Source organism: Pomacea canaliculata, linkage group LG7, assembly GCF_003073045.1.
Source record: "Pomacea canaliculata isolate SZHN2017 linkage group LG7, ASM307304v1, whole genome shotgun sequence".
In the NCBI taxonomy this organism is placed as follows: domain Eukaryota; kingdom Metazoa; phylum Mollusca; class Gastropoda; order Architaenioglossa; family Ampullariidae; genus Pomacea; species Pomacea canaliculata.
This window is the reverse complement of record NC_037596.1, coordinates 15,210,916-15,234,369: the sequence shown is the minus strand read 5'-3', so window position 1 is coordinate 15,234,369 and position 23,454 is coordinate 15,210,916. Positions and strand designations below refer to the sequence as shown.

Sequence of the window (23,454 nt, the reverse complement as noted above, 5' to 3'; positions counted from 1 at the left end):
TGTGAAATTAGCCAGTCAACATTTTATCTTTTCAAAGACTGGGTGTTTAGAGTGATATTAGTTATATATTCATGTTCACTTACTTTACAATTCAAACATTTGAATCACGTATCCACCGTTCAGTCAAGAGATGTTTTAGCATGTCTGTCTCCTTGCATTGATCACGTATACAAACATAAGGTGCCAAACAAACAGATACTTTATTAGAATATGCATTCGAATTTAAGTAGCACTTACTGTTTTAGTCTCATTTTCAGTTATTTATTACACCTTGTTGAATTGGGACACCGGTAACTGCTACGAACATGGCGCCTGAACTTTGATCTTTTCCTAGCTACGAACGCAGCTACCTGATTGGTGTGATTTTTTTTCCATTTTAAGGGGAAGTAATCAATAGTGGAACAATTTCTGTTGCAGTAGTTGCCTCCCTTATGTAGTCATTGTTTTTCAAGCACCGCAATGTGTTTTATGATGCGACTCGCGAATATTTGCTCACCTGTAACCGTAGTGTAATTATACCAGGCTGTTGGGACTTACGAATTTATGACGAACCTTAAACGACGAGCCAACAAAGTAAGAACTCGTTCCTTTCCTTCCTCCTACAGACACAAATAGACAGAACTTAAACATTCGGAGAGAATTAATACTTGAGCCAACTGACACACATCAAACACCTAAACCAAGAGTCTATTTAACTGGTTAATCCACTTAACAAAAGAGGTTTTAATAAGGATATTTGAATGTAGTTCTAGGACTGAACATAAATGTCTTTAATACAGTTGACAATAAATGTGACGGGGTCACAAAATGAACATAAAAGTATAATCACCTACAAGGAAACCAAGGCTGTAGTTTAATCACTACTTCAAGGGCCGACAGGCAAGTGAATACAATTCGCCATCAGACGACTAGATGCTCAGTCTGAAATGTCATTAGCATACTGTCATCTTCCACCTTCGTACTTAACACTACCAACTGAAGACACACATGCAGCATCTTGGGATTCATACACTCAAAACTGCTAGGGAGAGACGAACCCACACACTACATTTCCTGCAGCTCTTCTAGTTACACGTAAAGACATGGACAAAAGCATTTACAGAAGGAGCGAGCTTCAGCCCGTCTAATACCTTTTGAGTGACTCCAAGTATAGTGTTTACAGCCATGAATTCAATTTTGTGCATCACGAATTTTATTAAAGCATTTATCAACAGTTTAGTAAAACTGGGTGACATGTTTGTGAAAGTCTCTTTGTTAATGACCCTGAAGCATTTTGGCATTTGAATATTTGAATCCTAAATCTTGACCCTTCAGCAAGACACACGATAAATACAACGAATTTTACAGAAACTTGCAAACAAATGTTTTAACTATAAGCTAACCCTTCTTGATCATGGAAAGTACTGTAATGTAAAACCAGGATGCAATTGCTGCTTACAGATTGATTGCAGATGAGTTCTCACCAGACTGAGATTAAAGACAGATACAGAATGCAGGTAAAGTGTAAAGATCTTAAAGAAAATTTCATTGTGTGTGTGTGTGTGTGTGAGGTAGAGAGATTCTATTTCATCAATGTACAATTCGGCATTGCATACTATTGTTTGAGATTTTTTCCTCGCTACTTTGTGTTTCGATTTCTCTTCGTAAATCGCAATTATTATTCATTTCACTGGTAGAAGTTTCTGAAAAACGTCGACGACGACGACGACGACGACGAGGACGACGACGACGACGACGACGACGATAATTTATAAAAAAATTACTTCTATGAAAAATTTATAAAATGAAACAGGGTAAAGCAAAAACTACAACAGGAAATATTCCCAGTTTTATTGACAGGCTCAAGCGATAATGAGCTTAGCAGCGTGCAATAAACACTAGGATAGCGGTCGTATTCACTTTAGAGTCTGATAAGTTAAAGGAACTGTTTTTTTACATCTGAAATGGAGTGTGGTTTGGTGTCATTGATTTGTACTTGATTTTGCTGTTTTTGTGCAGTTTTATTCTTTTAGCCGTCTTGATCCGTATTTTTGTTTTCTTTTAGCATTTAGTAATGCAGTTCCAGCTTTCTATGCCAGTCAATGTTTCACGAGACTGTTACACGACCGATTCAGGAAAGAATCCCTTACTCATTCCGTTTCCAGGTTAAAACAAATCAACACTAGTAAAGTCTCTCCGATTCGATGAACCAAGGCATGCGTTCGGAAAATATGTCTCAAACCTAACTTGCATTCTTTGGGATCAGTTACTCGCCAGACACGTGATGATTGTCTCAAATAGTTTCAGATCACTTTAAATCTTTATGAAACAGATAAATTTATAAAGAGGTTTATCAATGGAAGTGAACAGGGTATTGATAGTTACTAAAAATGGGATACAATAGGGGAAGAGGGAATAAATGGTGTCTCTCTTCTTCCTGGTTATTCGATACTCTTCAAGTCTCTATTATTTCTTTCAACATATAGAGCTATGTGCATATTCATATATGTATGTAATCGAACGGATAAAACAAAATTAAAATGTTTACGAAAATTTTGGGTAAAAAATCTTGTCAACGGGTAAAATAAGAAAGAAAATTACACATTACCAATATTACTAAAAAAAAAAAAAGCTTAGTGGAGAAAGAACAATGAAACAAAACAAGTATTAGTTACAAGTGGTGCATCATCACAAAGTACATGCTTTACCAATTTTTTTTCTAAAGACTTGTGTGTTCCTCAAAGATATTTATTTATATATATATTTAAAACGGAATTTATAATGTGCACAATAGAAATAAGACGGTATTTACTTATAATACCCGGTGCAAAATAAGGAAACCAACCAGAGAATACGAAACTAGCTACATCTGGATTAATCTCAAATACATGAAGACGCATCAAGCCCTTTTTCGTCCTCATTCTCTTGACCAGAAGACAAGAGATAACATGAAACGACCATGCTGCTTGATAACTCTTTTGCTCATTTTACATGAGAATGGTAGAAACAGCGTGTTTGCCTGTGAGTACTCTACTTTTTAGAAGATATAGTGCTTAGCCATTCATTTTCTCTACTACGATCATTGTATATGCTTTAATGGTTAATGGACAATACCGTTGTTATTTCAATCTCTTTAATAGTTTTTTTCGAGCCCATTAGCTTTTGAACATTATCGCTTCCATTATTTTCTTTCTCTTCTATTCTTTTGTTACTAACTTACGGCGTGTAATGACACAAAGTAAAACAATTACCATCCCAACTAAAATATTATTTTTTACAAAATAATATGAATTATTTTGTCAAGGCCAGTTAATTTAACCAGAATTTTGTAATAAATTTGTTGCAGGTGGGGGAATGGGAACAAATCAGACATCTCACGAAGAGGTCACAATTAAAGAGAACACACAAGCTGACCTCAGATGTAATTTGAGAACAGAAAATAGTGAGACCTCCAAGGAATCAGCTTTTGTAATCGAGATGAGGCTGTGTGACAATGGGAAATATCATGATGTTTGCAGATGCCGCTGGCTCCCTGACAAGGATGCCGTGTGCAAGAATCAGAGAAATGTTTCCATCTGCGAGGCTGACAACAATGAGATGCGGTTCTCTGTGTTTGTCAAGCGGACCTACAGTGACATCCTGTGGGAACTCTACAGATCGAATGCCACTCCAGTCGTGATTAAAAAAACCAGACTTCAAGTCATGTGTGAGCGATTAAAATGTTTATTTTCAGACACAGATAGAACTTTTAGTTATAAATGCAAAAGCATTTTCTCCTTAACATTGCAAGAAAAACATTATAAAAAGCTATTGATTCCAGATTAAGTAAACAGTAGATTGAAGCTAAAGTCATTAATGGATGCTTTTTTCTTATCCGTCTCTGTAAACATGACATTCTTTGTTTATTTTTTGAAACCTGAAAAAGATTATTTGTAAGATATTTATGGGGAAACTGTACAAGGAAAGAAGAATCGTAATGCAAATTGTTCTGCATAAAGTTTAAACTCATATATAAGGTATGCAGGTATGTATACAGTATTAGTATTAAGTATTACAGAATGAGATTTCCAGGAAATGATTATTTGCTATAAATATGAGTTTTAATATTCTCTTATATATACTCTTTAATGTGTTTTTTTAGTAAAATATATATGCATTTAGTCGATAGCTATTTTGCACAATCACAAGATTTCAGTCATAATATAACTGTCATATTCAAATCGGCTCCATTATTGTTTTCTCATTGGTGAGCTTGCATTGCAGATTTTAAGCATTTCTTCTCAAGATACAGACAAAAACTATAACAGTCTTATTCAAAAACTCACATTTATGTCTGTGGAACAAAGAATATGTGTTATTCGCTTTTTCTTTCTCCTTTATATCTCTTTCTCCTGATATTTTTTTCTCTCTCCCTTTCTGTGTTGGCGTCAGATACTTATTTCAATAATAAGAGTTTTCACCAACAACATTTTACAGCAGAGAAATGTCAAGCCTTAATGTATCATACGGATAAAGATTGCATGAGAATAAAGCACAGTAGTTTCTTGCATTATTCTTTTCCCACAGACCCAGCAAAGGTCACAGGGTTGCAGGTGAATGGACAAGAAGTTACCGAGACTCACGTCGTTGACGAGAATCAAGAGGTTATCGTCTCCTGTTTTTTCATCAATGGAAATCCTCCGGTTACCATTCGACTTGTAGACAGCACCGGACAAGCACAGAGTTCGACAACGCATGGAGTCGAACCTTTGGTGATTTTTCTTGGAGTGTTTCGCTGTCAGGAGGTCTGGCCGATCATTAAGTGTGAGGCTACGGGTTCAGAACTGAACAGATCCGTGGCCATCATTGGCAGATGTAAGTATCATACTAGGTAACATGCCAACGACACTGTGACAGACAGACAGACAGACAGACAGACAGACAGACAGACAGACAGACAGACAGACAGACAGACAGACAGACAGACAGACAGACAGACAGACAGACAGACAGACAGACAGACAGACAGACAGACAGACAGACAGACAGACAGACAGACAGTTTTTATTTACTCATTTTCTTTTCCCTGATTACTTTTTCAGGTCTGCCTCAGTTGTTTCACACTGATAGTCACCTCCAAGATTTGACAAGAGTTTTAGACGAAGGTCTGACACTTGGACTGAGATCCTACACTGGTGTCATCAGTAAATGTGTCATGACAAAATTTCCCCCGAAACCTAACACCAAGGAAGTGGCGTGTGGCTTGAGTGGAAGTGCCCCAGACTTCATATTAACCCTTAACCTTACTACAGAACCACCGATTGAAGAAGGGATTTGGATGCTGCGTGTTTTTACAGACCTCGGGGATTCAAACATAACCTTTGTACTCACCAATAAAACTTCTGAAAGTGAGTACCTCTTAAAATATTTGTTTAAGTAAGTCAACATTTAATAATCTCTATTTTCATAAAAGCCTTTAGTTAATATATTTGGTAATCATATAATAAATATTTGTAAAGGGAATGCAGTGCGTAACATGTAGAACTCATAAAGTGCATGCTTCTTTCACAAAGGCCATATGTATTTATGCTTTACAGATGGTATTAGTAGAACAATTTTACATTTTTAATTTGTAGGGATCAAACAACCGGATAGTCAAAGTCCGCTTTATAACATTGTTGTATGCGATTTATTTTGTTATGCAATGAACAAATAACTTTTATGTTGTTTTAATTACACCGCCTCTATATTTTACAAGATTTTATGCCTTCTTACAGAGGTAAGCATTCAAACGTTCAAGCGAATGCTTTTATCTGTAAATTACTGCCACACTAGAGGGCATTTATAGAACTTGCTGAATAAAAAGTATATCTTTATCAGTCATTAGTAAGTTTTTTAAACTTTCCTTTTTACAAGATAAGAGAGAAGCTGGTATTTTGGCTTTCAACTTGCATATGAAGTTTTCAGATATGTTTAACTAAGTATAAATTATCATTTTATGACTCTTACTTACAAATAAAAATAAATAGAGAAGTTTGGAGGTTAATATGGCCTGTCTACCCTTATTTTGTTTTTCTATCACATACTTTTGCCCAGTTTTTATTCGTGTGATATGTCTTTCGCTTTTACTGAATGTCAGTAGGACATCGAAAATATAGTTTCTAAGCTAATCTTTAGTTTAAATGCTAGCGCGAGTAAAGCGCTAATATGCCATGTATGCCAGCAAGACTTACATATTTATAAGTATGCAGTACATAATATCTATAAAGACATACGTATTACTTCCTACTCGCCAGTAGCAACTAAACTCATGGTTTAACTTATCTTTTTGGTAGACTGCTTTTAACAACTTTCTTTCTTTTATCATAAATTTAAAAGGTAGTTATTTGACCAGAGCTCTTGGAAGTGTTAGAGACCACAGTTTCTACAGCATCGTGCTGTTTTAGTTGTTTACGAGCTTTACTGAGAAGCGAAATATAAATGGACACACTTTCGGACATTCCCGAATCTATTTTTAGTTTTAAGTTCCATGTGACGCAGCACAACCAGTTGAGTCATCCTAGTGAGTGAGGATTTTGCCCTTTTCACAGCTACCTCTGTCGTGTTAGGCTGTTGCTTGCAAAAACCGGTTACCATTTCTTATTCTCAAATACTAAACGCATTTTAGCAAAATGAAATCGGACATTATTTCTAAAAGTGAGAGTTGTGCAAGCATCAGTCAAATTTAATAAGCCACTCGTCCTACTTGACGTCGGGGCAGACGATTGTTTTGACACTAGCTTCGACAATTCTGTGTGAGAGAATATCGAAAACTGCAACAAGAGCTTTCAACAAGTGGTGAGTATTACAGTTTTTTTTTAAAAAAAGAATTAATATAATGTAAATTAGTGAAACTCTTGAGTCTACTTACCGATCCGTTAACGTGGATTTTTTATTCTGAGATACTTTTGACCATACTTAAGAGTTTTTAATCTCCTTCACATACATATATATAAGCAGCCTCACATATACCATACATATAAACATCACATAAGAATAAACGTCGTATGCTTTATACACAAACATACACAAGTAAAAGGACAAGTCTTCCCTATGCTCCACTGGAGGTGAGAAGAAATAAAAAAGACAGAGGAAAAGTAATACATGTATGTTTAAACACTCGTGAATCTATGATTTTCACAGAAATGATTGATAAGTTTATAAAAGGCGATAAACTTACTAAATGCTTAAAATTATAGCAATATAGTTTTATTAATGTGCTATTTTAAGATTTGCGCCTTCAAAACATTTAGTGGTAATATCAGGAAAATACAAGATAACAAACATCTGAAAATGCGCTGCACACATACAGTCGGCCCTAAATGATATGACTGTGTATGACCTGCAGCGTTATCAGACAACACGATAGGTCAAGGATACATTGAAATGTATCTATGCCGAGGGTTGTTTACAAATACACACAACGCTTCGAGTCCTTTAAGTTGCTGTTTATAACGATACGCATTGATTGTGGATTAACATTTAATTTTCCTTTCAGTTATCGGTGTGTGCGGAACAGTCAACTACATGGTACAAACCATATTAAAATGAATGAAATTCTCTGCTTCTTTCTGCTGCTTATTGGTTCTGTCCAAGGTAAGTATAGACTACAAATGTGATCTTCAAACTAATTTGCTTTCACTCTTTTTTTTATTTTTTGTTGGTTTGTTTTGAAAAGATTCTAAAATGTCCTGGTCACACTTTCAAACTAATAGAAAAAGAGACTGTGCTGTGACTTGAGTAGCAAATCAAAGAATGTGTATTTGGAGTCTGTTGGTTGTTCATTCATGCATATCTGGTCAGTCAAGTAAGAATACGAGGTGTCAGGCTGCAGTGACATGTCAGGATCCCCCATGTCAGCTCTCACACTGATCTTACAGATAGAAACTAAGTGGCTCAACGGGAAGAACCGGGTCATAAGATACTGTTTTAATATTCTGTGGAAAACTATGAGAAATATAAAATAAAAATACCGCACTCACCGTGCACTTCTCGCGATAACCTTCGACCTTGTACCTATTTGCTCTAGCAGAGACACTACCCGGTTAAATACAGATTAGTTGAAGTTTAGAGAGAAGGCACACATCTTTGCGATAAAAACTTGTGTTTAACTGTTTACTGCCTTGCTTTCGGTGACTATTTGGGCGGGAAACTAGAGGGATTTCACCCTGTGAGGGAAAAGGGAGATGAAAGAAACCCGAGTACCAGGAGAACAGATGTCCGTACAGTGTCCCAAGACATTTTATGTATTTATGTGTGTTGCAGCAAACATCACAAAAACAGAGTGCATTTCATCAGAAGTAGTGGCTTTAAGATGCATTTTCCCGAAAAACTTGAACACTACGCGGACAGATTTCACGGTCTACTTTCATTCTGCCGATGGAAAAGCAGGTAACCTTTTATTTCTGCATCTCGATAAAACTCATACAATAAATACTCGCTGTTTACATTAATTACATTTCGTGAAGTAGTAATTACATAGTCATCTAGTCTTTCTGTCTTCCGGAAGTGAGACTTAGAGACCGAACTCATCCCGTAGCCAGCTGTTTATTGGGAAAGTGATGTCCACGCCAGCTTTCGTACTGTTTGACATTCCTAACTTTTAAAGATGTCAGGTAAGATCAATTGAAGACAAATAATTTCCACCTCACGGGGATGGAAATGATGGTTTATTCGAGGACTCATATTATGTAACTACTTGGCTATTCACTCAGTAACAGATGCGTTTTTATACTGTTACTGGCCTTTAGTTAGACCTCATCATAAAGTGATATTAATGTCATCTGATTTTTTTGTATGATGTGAATATTGTTAAAAGAATCTGAAGTTAATTTGCGTCAGTTTTGCAAACATTTTTTAGAAGAAATTACCATATTTCAAATAATCACGTTTCCATGAATTACACAGATTTGCTGGTAGACTGTGCATGGGTAGGTGACCAGCTTCATTGTATCGAACAAGTGGGCTTCAAGTGCAAGTGGCCAGTCTCAGACGTTGCTGACATCAGTGTTCCCACCAGATTTTTAAGATTTTCTGGAACATATAGTTGTATTCCTGAAGGTTCCAGCTCTGAAAACACCATATCATGTAAATTTTCCGAGAACCAAAGTGAACGACAACAAGAAAAAAGCCAGGATGAACATCAAAGAGAAGGCGATCTCAAACAACATGGTGACAAAGGTATGAGCTAATTATTGGCATACCAAGGTCTGTCAGATGCTCATTTTTTATAACTGATTGCCTTCAAAAACATGTTAAATCCTACCAGGAAAAAGCCTCATGGACAAAATTATTGGTCTTAATGATATCTTAAGAATTTATCTGTGCTTGTGCCTTAGGCATAGTAAGGATTGTTCTATGTTCATATGATGACTATACCCATTTCTGTTATACCATTTTATTGTTTTTGATGCTTTTATCGTTCGTGCTTTTTCATTCTTGAGAGTGACACATTAAAAAAATGTCCTTCATATTTCTGATCTTTTTGTTCCGTTGAAACAAAAACATCACAGAGTATCCAGTGTTTCCATTTTAGGCTCGCTTATTTATTAAAATCTATATATAAGCAGTGGTCCATGATCTGAAAACACATTTGAGTCACCTAATAATACACCTTTGAAAATTATAAGTAACACATATAATTATTTCATTTTTACATAATATTGTGTGTTTATTTGACTGCAGTTTACATTTTTGTCTAGTTTTTTAAAAAAATTTCTTTAAATACATACTAAAAGATGCATTTTTTTTTCAGGAGCAGGAAGCAGTACTGAAGAGACTCTCGGCATTGTTTTTGGAGTTGTTGCACTTGTTCTATTGGCCACGGTCGGCGTTGTTATGTACAAGAAGTTTCTTAACAAAAGTAAATATTTTTTACTTAGAGTAAAAGATAGTAAATCTAAACAATAAATTATTTTAAAGTTATAAACAAGTGATATAAAATACTCTGTTTGCAATTCTACATTTAGTACAAATTAACTAAAATTTACTCACGAAGTTTGATATCAATAATTATTATTAGAAATTAAAGATCGTTTGCAATTTAAGTAATTTTTAAAATGCACAGTTCTTTACCAGAAAGAATTTGTTTTAATTTTTAGAGATAAAGTCGAGTTTGTAACTTTATTTCTAATAACCAGGTGTTCGGTTGAAATTCAATGACGAAAACGACTTCTTTGTTTGCTTGTTTCAGATAAGAATATTCGCAAATCGTAAGTTATTCCTCGGTAGTAACATTTTTACAAAATGTTTAAAACATGCTGGTGGTAGAGATAATATTTATTAATTCGCCTTACTTTGACAGCCCGTCTTCCTATACATGATATTATATGCTTGTTTCATCTTAGGTAAGATTAATAATTGTTATAAGTATTTATTACATAATTTGTAAAGCTTTTTATGTATAATGTAAAGGGATATTATTTTATTATGATCTGCAAAAAACGCGCAATATAATAAATTCTAACGAGCATTTATTCAATTATAAACGACAATGTATAATATAAACAACACCTTCTATAACTTATAAAAGCATATGCGCTTGTTGAAAAATGAATGCTGATGAATGCGTTGGTTTGCAACAACATAAAATGTCTGGGCATTTCGGTTTTGCTTATTCACTTGTTTACACTCTTTTATTGTTTTTGTTTTTGTTTTGTTTTTTTTTTTGTTTTTTTTTTTGTTTTTTTGTCTTTTCAGAAACAGAACAGCTCAACACGATGAATACTGTTCGTTCCTATTAACTGAAAACAAGAGAAAAATTGAGGAAACAAAATACTTAGCACCGCCTTTTCCTTTGGTTTCCTCTCGCCAGCGGAGCTCCTCATTACGAAAACAGTTTGAAGATGACAATAATTTAGAAATAACAAGGACAATTGTAAATGAGAAACGGAAACAGCGCTCAGACACATTGTGACTTCAACACAGTAAAAATACATGCAATTGTTTCTGGGTATTCACCTTTTGTCTTTGGTAATCTTTGTTTTCACTAACTCTGAAGATGGTAAAAGATGAATGACACTACTCAGAGACACAACACGTGATCCAACTTGTTATTTTTATTATTTACTGATATCACTACTTGATAATTTAAAAAAATATTTGAATAACCGACATTACAGTCAGTTTACTTGCAAATGGCAAGGTACTTTTTTACAGTGTCACAAAAGATAAGAATATCAGGAATATTATGTCTAACCATTCTCTTTTCTGTTGAGTGAAGGGTGACAACTCTTGCAACTGTGGGGCATATATTTCTCATCATATAATTGACCCATTCTTTAATAAGACTAGAACCATCATTTGGCCTTTATATAAATAATGAATAAAAAACCAGATGGTGTTTTTATAGTTACTTAACAGTCTTACCTGGAGGACCCAACATAATATAAGACATGACAGTGACCAGAAAGTCCTTTTTGTAAGTGAGTGAAATTTTTTCTTAACAAATTGTTTGAGACTAAATTTTTCTACTTAGGCAAGTTGGAGTAGATGAGAAAAGATTTTTTTGCACTGGTTTTGTCATCAAAAGCTATATTGCTTTCTACTTGATATCCCAGTACACTATCTGAGCATGTATAAACCTTAAGTAAAAAATAAATGTTGCTTATCACACAGTTAGCACACCATAAACTGCTTTTTGTGTACAATAGAGTTTCAGCTGCTTTTCTTAACATTAGTCCTTTTGCAAACTCTTCTTTTACCAGCGTATCTCTCCCACACTTTAACTCAATGGTAGCGGACTATGCTGTATTTAATAATAAACTAAGCGGAGGTGCCCCAGAGTTCAACCTAACCCTCCTTTTTCTCTGTAGAGTCAAGGATTAGAGAAAGGATTTAGACGGTACACAACATAACAGAGCTAGGCAGCTCAAATATTACCTTTCCACTCATTAATAGCACAGGTCAATGTAAGTATGATAAATAAATTGCTTACATGTATACATTTTTTACTTCATGAAATAAAACAATTAGCATTTTATTATTTTAATTTATTCTCTTTATCTTCAGCATGTTTGAGCTACAAAACATTAAGTACAAATTCACTATCTTTCAAGACTGTTGAGAAATTAATTATTAATTTTGCTTCAGTAAGTTGTATTTCACATATAAGTGCAAATTTTAATATATATATATAATTGTGTAGGTCTGCAGGACCAGCTGCCACAGAATGTCACAGTGTAGTTGACCGCTGGTACAAAAACTTTAGAAAAAGCAATATGTCTTTCACAAAAAATCATTTAGTTTGCACTATTTCAGCATGTGCCGTCTACAGATACTTCTTTCACCTGTTTTGAAGAATAATTTTTATAGGATGGTCTTTGTTGAATTTGAAATTTTTTTATTCCTTAACCCCGTGGGGAGGATGGAGAAATTCTATAGACAACTAGTAGTCTACTACGACTAAGCTTGAAGAAATATAGGCAGATAAAAGATAAATGAAACTAAATACAAGTAAATATAAAACAGTGAAATATCACAAAGGAAAACTTAACAATAATTATAATGATGGCTGAGATATTAGCGTTAGCATGGGTTAACTATAGTTGTTACACAAGTAACACATCAAATCAAATCAAATGAAATCAGACTTTATTGTCTGTCGAGGAGACCCAAGACAGAAATTTGTCTTTTGCTCACAAGGGCAGGTATACATACTCATACAGACATTTAATACACACAGTTATATATATAGCTATACACAGTTGGTATTAAAGATACATTGTCATGGTAGGTTGGATCTCCCATACATACTCAAACACACACACACACACAGAGTCTGCAGTAGTACAATACAGAACAACTTTATCGATCCCCAGAGGCACTTGAGAATAATGGTTAAGTTCAAAGTTGAGCATCTTGTCATAAAGGTTAGGTTACAGAACAAAGTACTCAATTTACTTTACAAAATGACTAACAAGCATCAAAGGCAAGAAAAGAATTTTAAAATATTTCAAAATTGTACACTTTTCCCTCTTATACAGAAACTTTAATAAATGGCCAAAGCTCTCATAAAATACCAGCACAAAATATGTGAAAACGAAGAAAAAGATAATACACCAGGAGAAACAACAGCGCAGAAAAAGACAGAAGAATGAAAAAGAGCGGAGAAGAAAGAAAACACAGGCACACAGACTATTTCCTTAGTGCACTGTGCGAAAAACTGTCGGCAGACTGGTACGACTGGAGACGGGGAAGAAACAATTTACTATGTAGGTTATATCCGTGGCACGAGGAAACCAACAAAACCAACAGCAAGTAAAAACTCTCTCGCTTCACAGGCACGCTACGGGGGTAAACCACGTCTCCAATCAGAGTGAAGGTCATCTCGCATTGGCACAGATCACCGCGTGACATCTACTCAAAGGAACTCTACCTCTTTTATAGGCCTCTATATAAATAATATTTACTAACAAAAATACACAATAAAATGTTAAAAATAATTCGCTTATAAACATACATCAGTTAATCCTTCATACTATCTAAGTAAAATGAATTTTGATTAGTCATTCAGCACTTATGCTCAGCCCCTAAGTGGACTGATATCCCTATGTCACCATCTGTGACAAAAGAGCACTTTCCTACTAGATTCAAGCTTGATACACTTTAACATAAGCAATCGGTCAGCAATATCTTGTACATTTAGCAACACAGAACAGTCTAACCGTGTTAAAACTGTTGTAAAAAACTAAATAAGTAAAACAACGGAGTCAGGCAGAGCAGCATTTCAGGTGTCACATATACAAATAAGGTAAAGAAAAGATTTGTCTGAATACTTCATTTTAAGTTTGAGTTGTGTATCCAGGAAAAGAAGAAGCGAATGTGACAGCAAGCTAAAAAAAGATACATGGATACATACGCCAAAATAATGGCAAGATGGCACAGACATTACAGTGCAATAAAAAAATCTCTAGAAAATTCTCAAAGACAACAAAAACAATCCATAAACATAAGTAATAATGTAACAGTCGCGATTGAACCGAAAGGTGGTCTAGTTAGACTGTGGGGTTTTTTTCCAGTCTACTCAGTAAGAAACATGCCCTAGAGGTTTGTGGAAAGTCAGTGTCTGAATTTTAATAAAGGGAGATAATCATGAAAACGGTGGTGTTCTTGTAAAAATGTACTTTAGAATGTTTTGCTAAATGAAATCCATTTGTGTCTGATAATTCTGGACATATTAAACTTGGACAGAGATGTCAGTCTTATTTATTTAATTATGTGATGCAGTCTGCAATTCTGGTTTATCCACAATTTGTGTAAAAAAAGGACTTGTAGCACTGTTGGACTAGAAACAATATGCCTACTATATTAAGTAAAAATTAAATGGTGTTTCATATAAACTGCTTTCCAACTTGTCACAATTATTTATATTTATCAATCTAAACTGCAATGCCAATATTCTACTGTTTGATGTAGAGTTTGATAGATAACATCAACAGACACTTAACACTATTCAACATCATGCTGTCTGTTTTTTCCTGCAATTGTGTATAAGATTACACAGAAATAACATTTGAACTATGCTGTACTCTGGACGAAAAAAGTTTGGGAAAGTTTTCCTCTAAGAGGAATGTGCACTAATGTATGTCTATTAACTACGATGTAGACCTGACTTCTCACTTAAAACTGCGACTACTCAAAATAATTACTGGCAGCTGCTTCTAATCTCGGTCACAGTTTATAAACTATGTTACACTAAACACATTTCTCTAACAGATTAGATGAAATAACTTTTTTACTTGCTGGTATTTACCTTTTAAAAGAATTTTTTTCTTAAACACAGTATTTTATATAATTTATGTAAGTCTGATGTGCATAATTTTCTGGTATGTTTCATATAACTGGAATTATCCCTAGAATACATTTATCCTATTGGCTAGTTATCTAGACAGGGGCTGTCATTCATGACGAACAATGGACACTTGATGGCATTTAACGATGACAACGGATATGGACATTAAAATTCTCTCATTGCTGTAGTCATTTTCACGAACAAATCCCTCCCAGCTTCTCTATCGCTCAGTTCTGAAGAAATATTCAAGGTGTAAGGATATTCTTTGTGAGAGGCATCTTTTTGTCAGGCTACATTTTTATTATTTTCTGATTGAAGTAATGGCTTGTCTTTTTCATGTCCTGCTGCAGAGGACGCCTGCTAAGGAGGACGCCTGCTGCAGAGGGCGCCTGCTGTGAAGGACGCCTGCTGTGGAGGACGCCTGCTGCGGAGGACGCCTGCTGCAGAGGACGCCTGCTGCAGAGGACGCCTGCTGTGGAGGACGCCTGCTGCGGAGGACGCCTGCTGTGGAGGACGCCTGCTGCAGAGGGCGACTGCTGTGGAGGACGCCTGCTGTGGAGGACGCCTGCTGCAGAGGGCGCCTGCTGTGGAGGACGCCTGCTGCGGAGGACGCCTGCTGCAGAGGGCGCCTGCTGTGGAGGACGCCTGCTGCAGAGGGCGCCTGCTGTGTAGGACGCCTGCTGCAGAGGGCGCCTGCTGTGGAGGACGCCTGCTGTGGAGGACGCCTGCTGCAGAGGGCGCCTGCTGTGGAGGACGCCTGCTGTGGAGGACGCCTGCTGCAGAGGGCGCCTGCTGTGGAGGACGCCTGCTGCGGAGGACGCCTGCTGTGGAGGACGCCTGCTGCGGAGGACGCCTGCTGTGGAGGACGCCTGCTGCGGAGGACGCCTGCTGCGGAGGACGCCTGCTGCAGAGGGCGCCTGCTGTGGAGGACGCCTGCTGCAGAGGACGCCTGGCTGGGAACCGCGTTAGAGTTGGCTGTCTGAGACTGTGTGTGTCGTTTTGTTTTCAGTGGATTCGCCCAGGTTCTCTGTGTTTAGAGCTAATGAGCTCCCTCTGAAATAAGAAGGGATAATAGTAGTCTAGTATGAATGTTGCAATGTAAAGTTTTGGAACCTGCGGTGGTATAAATCAGTTTGAGCCTGGATAAAAAGAAGAGGCAGAAGAAGAAGATTATTGATGATGATGAGGATGATGATGATGATGATGATGATGATGATGATTAAACAGGTAGGGCAGGAACCTCGAAAAAGAAACTTTATACTAAGGTTTGCATTCCCAATGTTTATAAATTACATGTAATAATTGAAAACTTATATGCAAAGGTGTGCATGCTGTGGTTTTTGTATTCTAATATTAACTATAGGTTAGCAACACAAATGCAGAAACCATTAATTTTGTTTATTCTGCTACTTTTATAAATGAAAATTATTTCTTTTTTTTAAATCATTTGTCCGAAAAAAATATGCAAACTTACGTTTTTGATGTCAAAATTTCTGTCGAAAATTCTGAAACAAATAAATGAAACCGTAAACTATTAAGGTTTTAAACTAAATAAATTAGAACCCCAATAAAGAGCCAATATTTCTATTTTCAATAGCAGATTTTAGCATTAAAATGATTGAAGTGACGAAGTGAGCATTTATTGGGCACATCACGAGACTGAAGGAAACAAGTTTGATAGTTCCCAGGGTATATAATTCTTTACAAAATAAAAAAGGAAGATCTTATTGATTATTAGAAAAAGACAATATAAAGATAAGGTCAAACCCTAATACTAAAAGACAGAACAAGAAACAATGTAAAATTGGACCAAAAGAATTAGAAGTGGTTTACTAAGGGATACAACAAGATGGAGAACATTGTCAGCTGTTCAGTCTCTTATTTTCATCCTACGGTTAGTTAAGTTTATAAAAAAGCTCTGTGTCTCAGTAAAATAGACAATTAACTGCTTATCATTAAATGATGTCACATCATCTCATTGGCTTGAAAGGGTTATTGGTTTTTTTGTCTTATTCGTAGGTCCATGTTGGCATTGATGTCACTTTATGGTTTGGTTTTGTTTTTGTTTTGTGGCAGATCTCTCTTGATGATTTATTCAATGGTTTACTAAGCGTTGCAACCTGTAGATCACATCTCCTACATAGTGTTCGTTTCTGCGTCCATATTGGCTTGATGGATTGCTTGTTACCATTTCTCTGCAGTTATAACTCTTTTGTCTCTTACCTATGTTCCTTGCACTTTTTATATTTTCTCATTCACGGGCCTTGTGCTTAACCTCTAAATTTTCCTTTATATAGTTAGCTTTTTTCATCTGTGCGTTTACACATAAAGTAAAATCCCGATAGGTGTTTTGATTTTTCCTCCATGGGTTTTCTTGACTATCCTGCCATGGCTAATACATTTTTGTTGACATCGCACTAGAAAAGGTATTGTGTTGTTGTTGCTGTTATTATGATTATGATTATGATTATCATTATGATTATGATTATGATTATGATTACGATTGGATCTTGTTTTTAAATATGCTTTTAGCCCACCTTATTGATGGTGAGTAAAAAGCTAACATGAATATCTTTATTATTCTTGTATTTTTTTAAAAATACTGGTTGTGTAACAGCTACCTTTTTGACGATGGTGATGATTGATTATTGATGATTGATGATTGATGAAAATGAAGAAGACATAAAATTATATTTACTCTTCTTCCAAAACTTAAAGTACAACACAAGAACGAGCGAGATCATCATGACGAGGACGACTACACTTCCCACAACAGCGCCGACAATCTGGGGAGTACTCGTCTCCGCTCCTGAAGAAAAATGTTAAAGCTATGAACTTAAATTTAAATAATCTGTGAAAACTGGTTATATTTATAGTTGTAACTATAAGAAAAAGTGTAATCGTTTTATAAAAATACACAACGATAATGTTGTATAAAAATGTTGAGCATTTTTAAAATATGTTTAGGTAATACAAACAGGTGACTGTAGTTTGTAGTCTGTATCAGACATGCAGCAGAGGTCTATATACAGAGAAATGGAATTAAATATAGCCGTTAATATGACGTAAGTGTTCAAATAGTAGTAATAGTTCGGCCTATATGCACTACATGTACTTAAATCAGAGAGCGCGGGCGTTCGCGTGCGCAAGCGTTTGTGTGTATATGTGTGTGTGTGTGGTTGTGTGTGTGTGTTGGATGTTGTCATATATTTGTTTGACTGCAATGTGGTTAGGGATTCACAGAGTATTACGATGAGCTGTAAATGCATTAGTCAAGACAGATGAGACCGTTCTAGATAAAGGGCAAACACTACAAGACGACCCACAGGACCTGCAGGTCTTCAGAATGGAAATCGAAGCAACAATACAGGATAGGCAGACTGCAAAAGCTGCAATATTCGATTATATATCCACGAAACTTATCAAAGAAGGGGATGAGGAGCTGACGAAATTGCTCACGAAGATGTGTCGCCAAATCTGGCAAACCAAGGAGTGGCCAAGTGAATGGTTACAGTCGTTGTTGGTGCCCTTGCCGAAGAAGGGCGACAGCTGCAATTCAAGAAACGTCTAACAATCTGCTTCATCATTCTCACGAGCAAGGTTATGCTCAAGGTTCTCCAGTGCCGCCTAAGGTTTGCCACAATACGATCAACTAATGTTTAGCGAGAGAACGATAGCATAAAAGAACCTTCGCCAGGGTAACACTCTTTACCACAACTTTGTCGACTTCAGAAAGGCGTTTGATTGAGTCTGGCATGAGGGACTGTAGAATGTACTGTGATCGTTCAAAGTGAACTATGACCTGATCCTGACCATCAAAGCCCTGTATGATGGGTTCAGAAGCTCTGTTCTCGTAAACAACAAGGTGCGGGAAGTCGTTCCTCACCACTAGGGGAGCTCGTCAGGGCTGCTTCTTTACCCCGTGTGGTTCAACATCTACCTAGAGAAGGTGATGCACAAAACTTTAGAAGACCACAAATCCTCCTTCTCGATTGGAGGAAGACCGTTAAGAAACCTCCGCTTTGCTGATGTCATAGAAGTGATAGCAGGCAGCAACTGCGAGTTACAGTCTAACGGACAAGTTGGACTTATGCGCACGACAGTATGGGATTGAGATCAGCACGGAGAAGAGCAAGGCATAGAAGGATGAAGCTGAACGGAGAACAACTGGTACAGGTTCAGGCCTTCAAATACCTCAGATCGACCCTACCTAGTGATGGCCGTAGCCCGGAAGATGTTCGTTGCCGGATCGAAACCGCGATGGCGGCAATGACGAGAACAAAATATGGAGCAGCAGAAACGTATCTTTTGCAACGAAATTTAGGCTCTACAGGTCTCTCGTTGTCCCAGTGCTGTTGTATGGCTGCGATACTTGGACATTGCTGACGGATGAAGAGATGAAGATAGCAGCGTTTGAGACGAAATGCGGCAGGAGAATGCTTCGTATCTCCTATAGAGAGGAAATGTCGAACAATTTTGTTCGCAAACGGGTTTGCAGTCTCGTGGGTCAACAGCTGCCTCTTCTCACAGTCGTACAGCGGTTCAAGTTGTTTTTGACATGTCATTTGGCATGGAGGCATATCAAAGATGGCGTTGCAGGTTTCCGTTAAGAGCAAGAGACGCGTAGGAAAACATAAAAAGTTGTGGTTGGGTAACGTGCAAGAGTGGACAAGACCTTCACTATGTGAGTTCAACGGCACCGCGATGAATCAGAGCCAGTGGAGCTATTTGTTAATTGGAATCTCAGGCATCATGTTTGCCTAGCATGGGTCGGAGTGACACCATCGGGCTCCAAGTTGTAAAATAACTATGACGCCTCATCTTGGGTTGGTCAGAAATAAAGGGTAAGGATGAACAACTGATTATTCCACATTCAATTTAAAGCAAAATACAAAAATAGAAAATTATTACCTTTCTGGTCGTGGTGTTTTTCTGGTAGGCTTTCTACGGGTTTTTGATGATGAACTCCATTTTCACTCTTATCCTGGCTTTCTTCTCCTTCTTTCTGGCTTTCATGATGAAATTGACAGGCTTTTGAATTTTCAGAGTAAGCGCCATCAGGAATGCATTTGTATGTTCCATCTATTCTTACAAGTCTTGGAGGAAGGCTGATCACAGCTTTGTCCGAGACAGGCTGCTTTATCTTGATTCTGTCTTGTAAGATGCATTCAAGCGTTTTGTTATTCCACGAACAGTCAGCGAGGAGCTCTGCGGAATATATTGTGATTAGCAGAAATCCCGTTACTTATCTTCAAACAGACTTGCCGGGCTTAGCGTTAACGTAACATTCAGCAATTGTGTGCTTACATTAATGAGCATAAAAGAGAATATTCTGATAAAGCTTGAAATAAACGTTTGTTTGTGTGTATGTGATGTGTGTGCTTCATTTGTCTTTTAAAGCAAAACAATAAGAAACGAGGTACTCTAAAAAAAACCCTGTAATGTCTATACAAAACAGTTATGATTTATATTTTTAGAACTATGGCGAATTAATCACATAAGCACAACTCACCTGTTTTACCGTCGTCAGGATAAAAATAAATTAAAAAATCGGTTTCAGTCGATTCGATGTTTTTCGGAAACTTGCATTTTAATATCATCCCATCAGTTGCTTCACATTCTGTTTCTGTGTTACCTAAAAAGCAAAACCCTCAACAAACACACACACAAAGACACACGCGCACACACATGGATAAGCTTCAGAAGAATCGAAAATACAACGTATATCATAGCTTTATGCTTTGTATATATTGGATTTCGATTTTAAGGTGATTTACGCTTAAGTTTTACGCTAAGAGTGCACACTAGGAATATCAAGAAAAACACCAAAAGATAAACACAATGCATAAATCATTAAATGTACAGAACCATAATTTATGTTCATTTGACGTAAATATAAATAAAGGGCGCTTATTTTAAAAACTACTTTTGGAACGTCAATAAAATTATCTCCCTTTGTCATATGGTGTCCATAATGTGTATCGTTAACTTCAGTTTACACTTTTCTTCTGTAAAAGAACTGGTTTGCATTCTTCTATTTGTTCATATTTTATTCCAAGGCAAACAAGGAACCTCCCTCTTTAGTAGAAATTAAGACAAAAGCTCTCGTAACCGTCAGTCTGCCTCTCACTACTTTAAAACAAAATAAACAAAAAAGCCGAAATGAAATGCATTTTACACAGTGTACCTACCATGAGTACCAACAAACAGCAGAATCAACAGAAAAGTCCTTTTATGTTTAAAGGAATACCCCATAGTGGTTAATAGTTTCATCGTTTCCTGTACAAATAAACAAAATAAATGTATTTCTGTTATAAGATGCTAAGTGGCAGGCTAATGTTACACGGGTTTTACTGTTATCGAGCAACATTAAGTTCATTGTCATCATTTATAAATCTCATTAATACATTTGCGTTTTTAATGTTCGGCACCTTTAATAAAAAAAGGGATTCATCTTCAAAGTTGCATAATGGCTATCGCATACACATCTTACAGAGAATTCTCCCAAACATTTCTAATACAAACATTAAACCTTGCTCGTGAATATTATATACAAATATATGCTACTTTTTTAGCCTTACACTAAAATGAGAGCACTCATCAGACAATGAGTCAAAGTTGTTTTTGTTTTGTTTTGTTTTGTTTTGTTTTGAAGCCCACTGCATGCAATTTTACAAAGCCACACTATGTCAAAGCTCAACCATTCTATCACATACATGTATCCCTATTCTTTACTGAGTGATAGCAGCCGGGTAGTGTGTAAATTAAGGTTGAAGACTAATTTTTGTGTTTGCCAACATCTATAATAGCTGCAAGTAGCTACTGAAACATGATGGTCTTTACGTTTTGCTTCATTTTGAAGCTATAGAAATGTGTGTACGTGTACAAGCTAACTACAACAGCCTCGTCTAGACACTGTATTTTAAGGCTAAGCATTCGTCATACCAGTCATCAGCCTTGACCTCAACTGTGTGTGTATGAGTCATCTTACACTTGGCTATACAATTACTGCTTTTCAATCCTGAGATAAGAAATTGTGTCACCTACTGGCAGACTTTCTTTGTCCGTGTAAGGGCGCTTCTGTGGTTGTGTGTTTATCAGCAGATAGGACGATATGTGCGTATGTATGAATGTGATAAACATATTAACTCAACAATGGAAGCCTGCTGCTATTTGGGGTCATGGGCATAGTGAAAAGCATGTAAAAGCTAAGCAATAAAATGTTGATATAGTTAATAAATATTAAAATATATGTATATATCCAAGCGCGCCAGCGAAAGAGAAAGATATAACAAGTGAGTGTGTGCGTCGTGTGTGTGCGTGTCGGAGAAAGAAAGAGAGAGAGAACTTACTGAAAGCATGCATTTCTAGTTTCGCACAAATTCTTTGGTCTCTACTCCCCCCTAACTGGAAATAGATGACTAAATATGACACACTTTATAGTCTACTACTCAATAATAAAACACATTTTGAAGAAATATACAACTTACCTAATGATCGTTTGTTATTGGTTGTATAAAGTGGGACGACTTAGACTCACACAAATGGAAAAGCTTATTTGAAGTCAGTGTCTAAATGTCAGTCGAGTGTGTTCACGTAAACTGGTATTACTTTAATCAATCCTTGAATATTTCCTTTCTGCACACACGAATAAATGACTAAGTCATCAGAATCTTTTCGACTATTGAGTCTTGCAAGAACTTATGCCTTGGGTTACGAAAGACATATATTACTCAACAATAAAAACATATCTTGAAATATTATATTACTTACCTAAATATCGTTTGCCACTAGTTGCATAAATCCAGGCGCATGACTCACACAGAGGAAACGCTTGTTGACATCTGTGTCTATCGAGTATTTTTTTTAATCAACTGCTGTCATTAAATTTATGCTATTGGTATAGAAGTCCTTTGTGATCAGAGAAGAAATGTTCCACAACGTTTCGTTAGTTGCTGTCCTTTACAGAAGACTATACTTCCTATAAACAGGTGACATGCGAGGTCGTTCATTTGATTGTGAAAAGTGAGATGACTGAAGGAAGTTAAACCTTCAGACTGCCACCTTAGTGTGTTCTCAACACTATTCAGCCTGTCTGAATATAGTGACGATCAAATCAGATGTTCCGCTTTGTGCGTCTTTTGATGGAATACACCACCCACACCCAACGATTGGCGGTAAGGGTGCAGCTATTTATAGGAGGGTTTCCGGTAGCTGCCAGGGGACGTTTGTGGTTGATTACTTTGGAGGAATGCGTGCTTAAGTCTTTACAAGTAGTGCTGTCATCACTTGTCATCAAATGTTTTACAAAAGTCATCATACTGAAATAGAATTATTTATTCATTAACAATAGTTTGTGCTCAACGCAAAAATAACAATCAAAGTGCAAAATTGGATGTAGTTCTTTTTGTAATTTTCAATAATTATTGTGTACATAATTAGATGCATTTTAATAGTACTTGACCTCTGCTTAATATCTCTAAAAAAGTCAAATCACCAGCAGTAGTAAGTCAGCATGGTAGTGAACAAGTTTCCCTGGTATGTTCATCACTAACTATACCATGGCTATCAGGAAATAAATCCGGATGGAGAAAATGACGGGAATCTATAGAGACATATTACAGTCAAGTTTCTGATACTGCATCGCCATGTCTTCTATTAATTAC

The 23,454-nt window shown here is 36.5% G+C and overlaps 2 protein-coding genes across 4 annotated transcripts; one reads left to right on the top strand and one right to left on the bottom strand.

Annotated features, from left to right (window-relative positions):
* The first annotated feature begins 242 nt into the window (after positions 1–242).
* LOC112567917 lies at positions 243–13,783 on the top strand. Of its 3 annotated transcripts, XM_025244804.1 has the most exons (8): positions 269–3,685; positions 4,546–6,795; positions 7,496–7,593; positions 8,263–8,388; positions 8,905–9,177; positions 9,752–9,859; positions 10,190–10,208; positions 10,696–13,783. In XM_025244804.1, exons 3-8 carry the CDS (start codon positions 7,545–7,547, stop codon positions 10,910–10,912), a joined length of 792 nt encoding a protein of 263 aa, XP_025100589.1. In that variant the 5' UTR covers positions 269–3,685; positions 4,546–6,795; positions 7,496–7,544; the 3' UTR covers positions 10,913–13,783. The 3 variants fall into 3 exon arrangements, with proteins under 3 accessions (XP_025100588.1, XP_025100589.1, XP_025100587.1); XM_025244802.1 differs by lacking the exons at positions 269–3,685; positions 4,546–6,795 and having other exon boundaries at positions 6,815–7,593; XM_025244803.1 differs by lacking the exons at positions 7,496–7,593; positions 8,263–8,388; positions 8,905–9,177; ... (1 more) ...; positions 10,190–10,208; positions 10,696–13,783 and having other exon boundaries at positions 243–3,000; positions 3,326–3,685.
* Positions 13,784–15,474: 1,691 nt separating this feature from the next.
* On the bottom strand, positions 15,475–22,911 carry LOC112567928. The gene is made up of 8 exons (XM_025244825.1): positions 22,562–22,911; positions 20,980–21,067; positions 20,301–20,423; positions 19,700–19,996; positions 17,487–17,597; positions 16,263–16,293; positions 15,722–15,841; positions 15,475–15,625 (listed from the first exon to the last, which is right to left on the bottom strand). The coding sequence occupies exons 2-7, from the start codon at positions 21,059–21,061 to the stop codon at positions 15,754–15,756; spliced, it is 732 nt and encodes a 243-aa protein (XP_025100610.1). The 5' UTR covers positions 21,062–21,067; positions 22,562–22,911; the 3' UTR covers positions 15,475–15,625; positions 15,722–15,753.
* Positions 22,912–23,454: the final 543 nt, after the last annotated feature.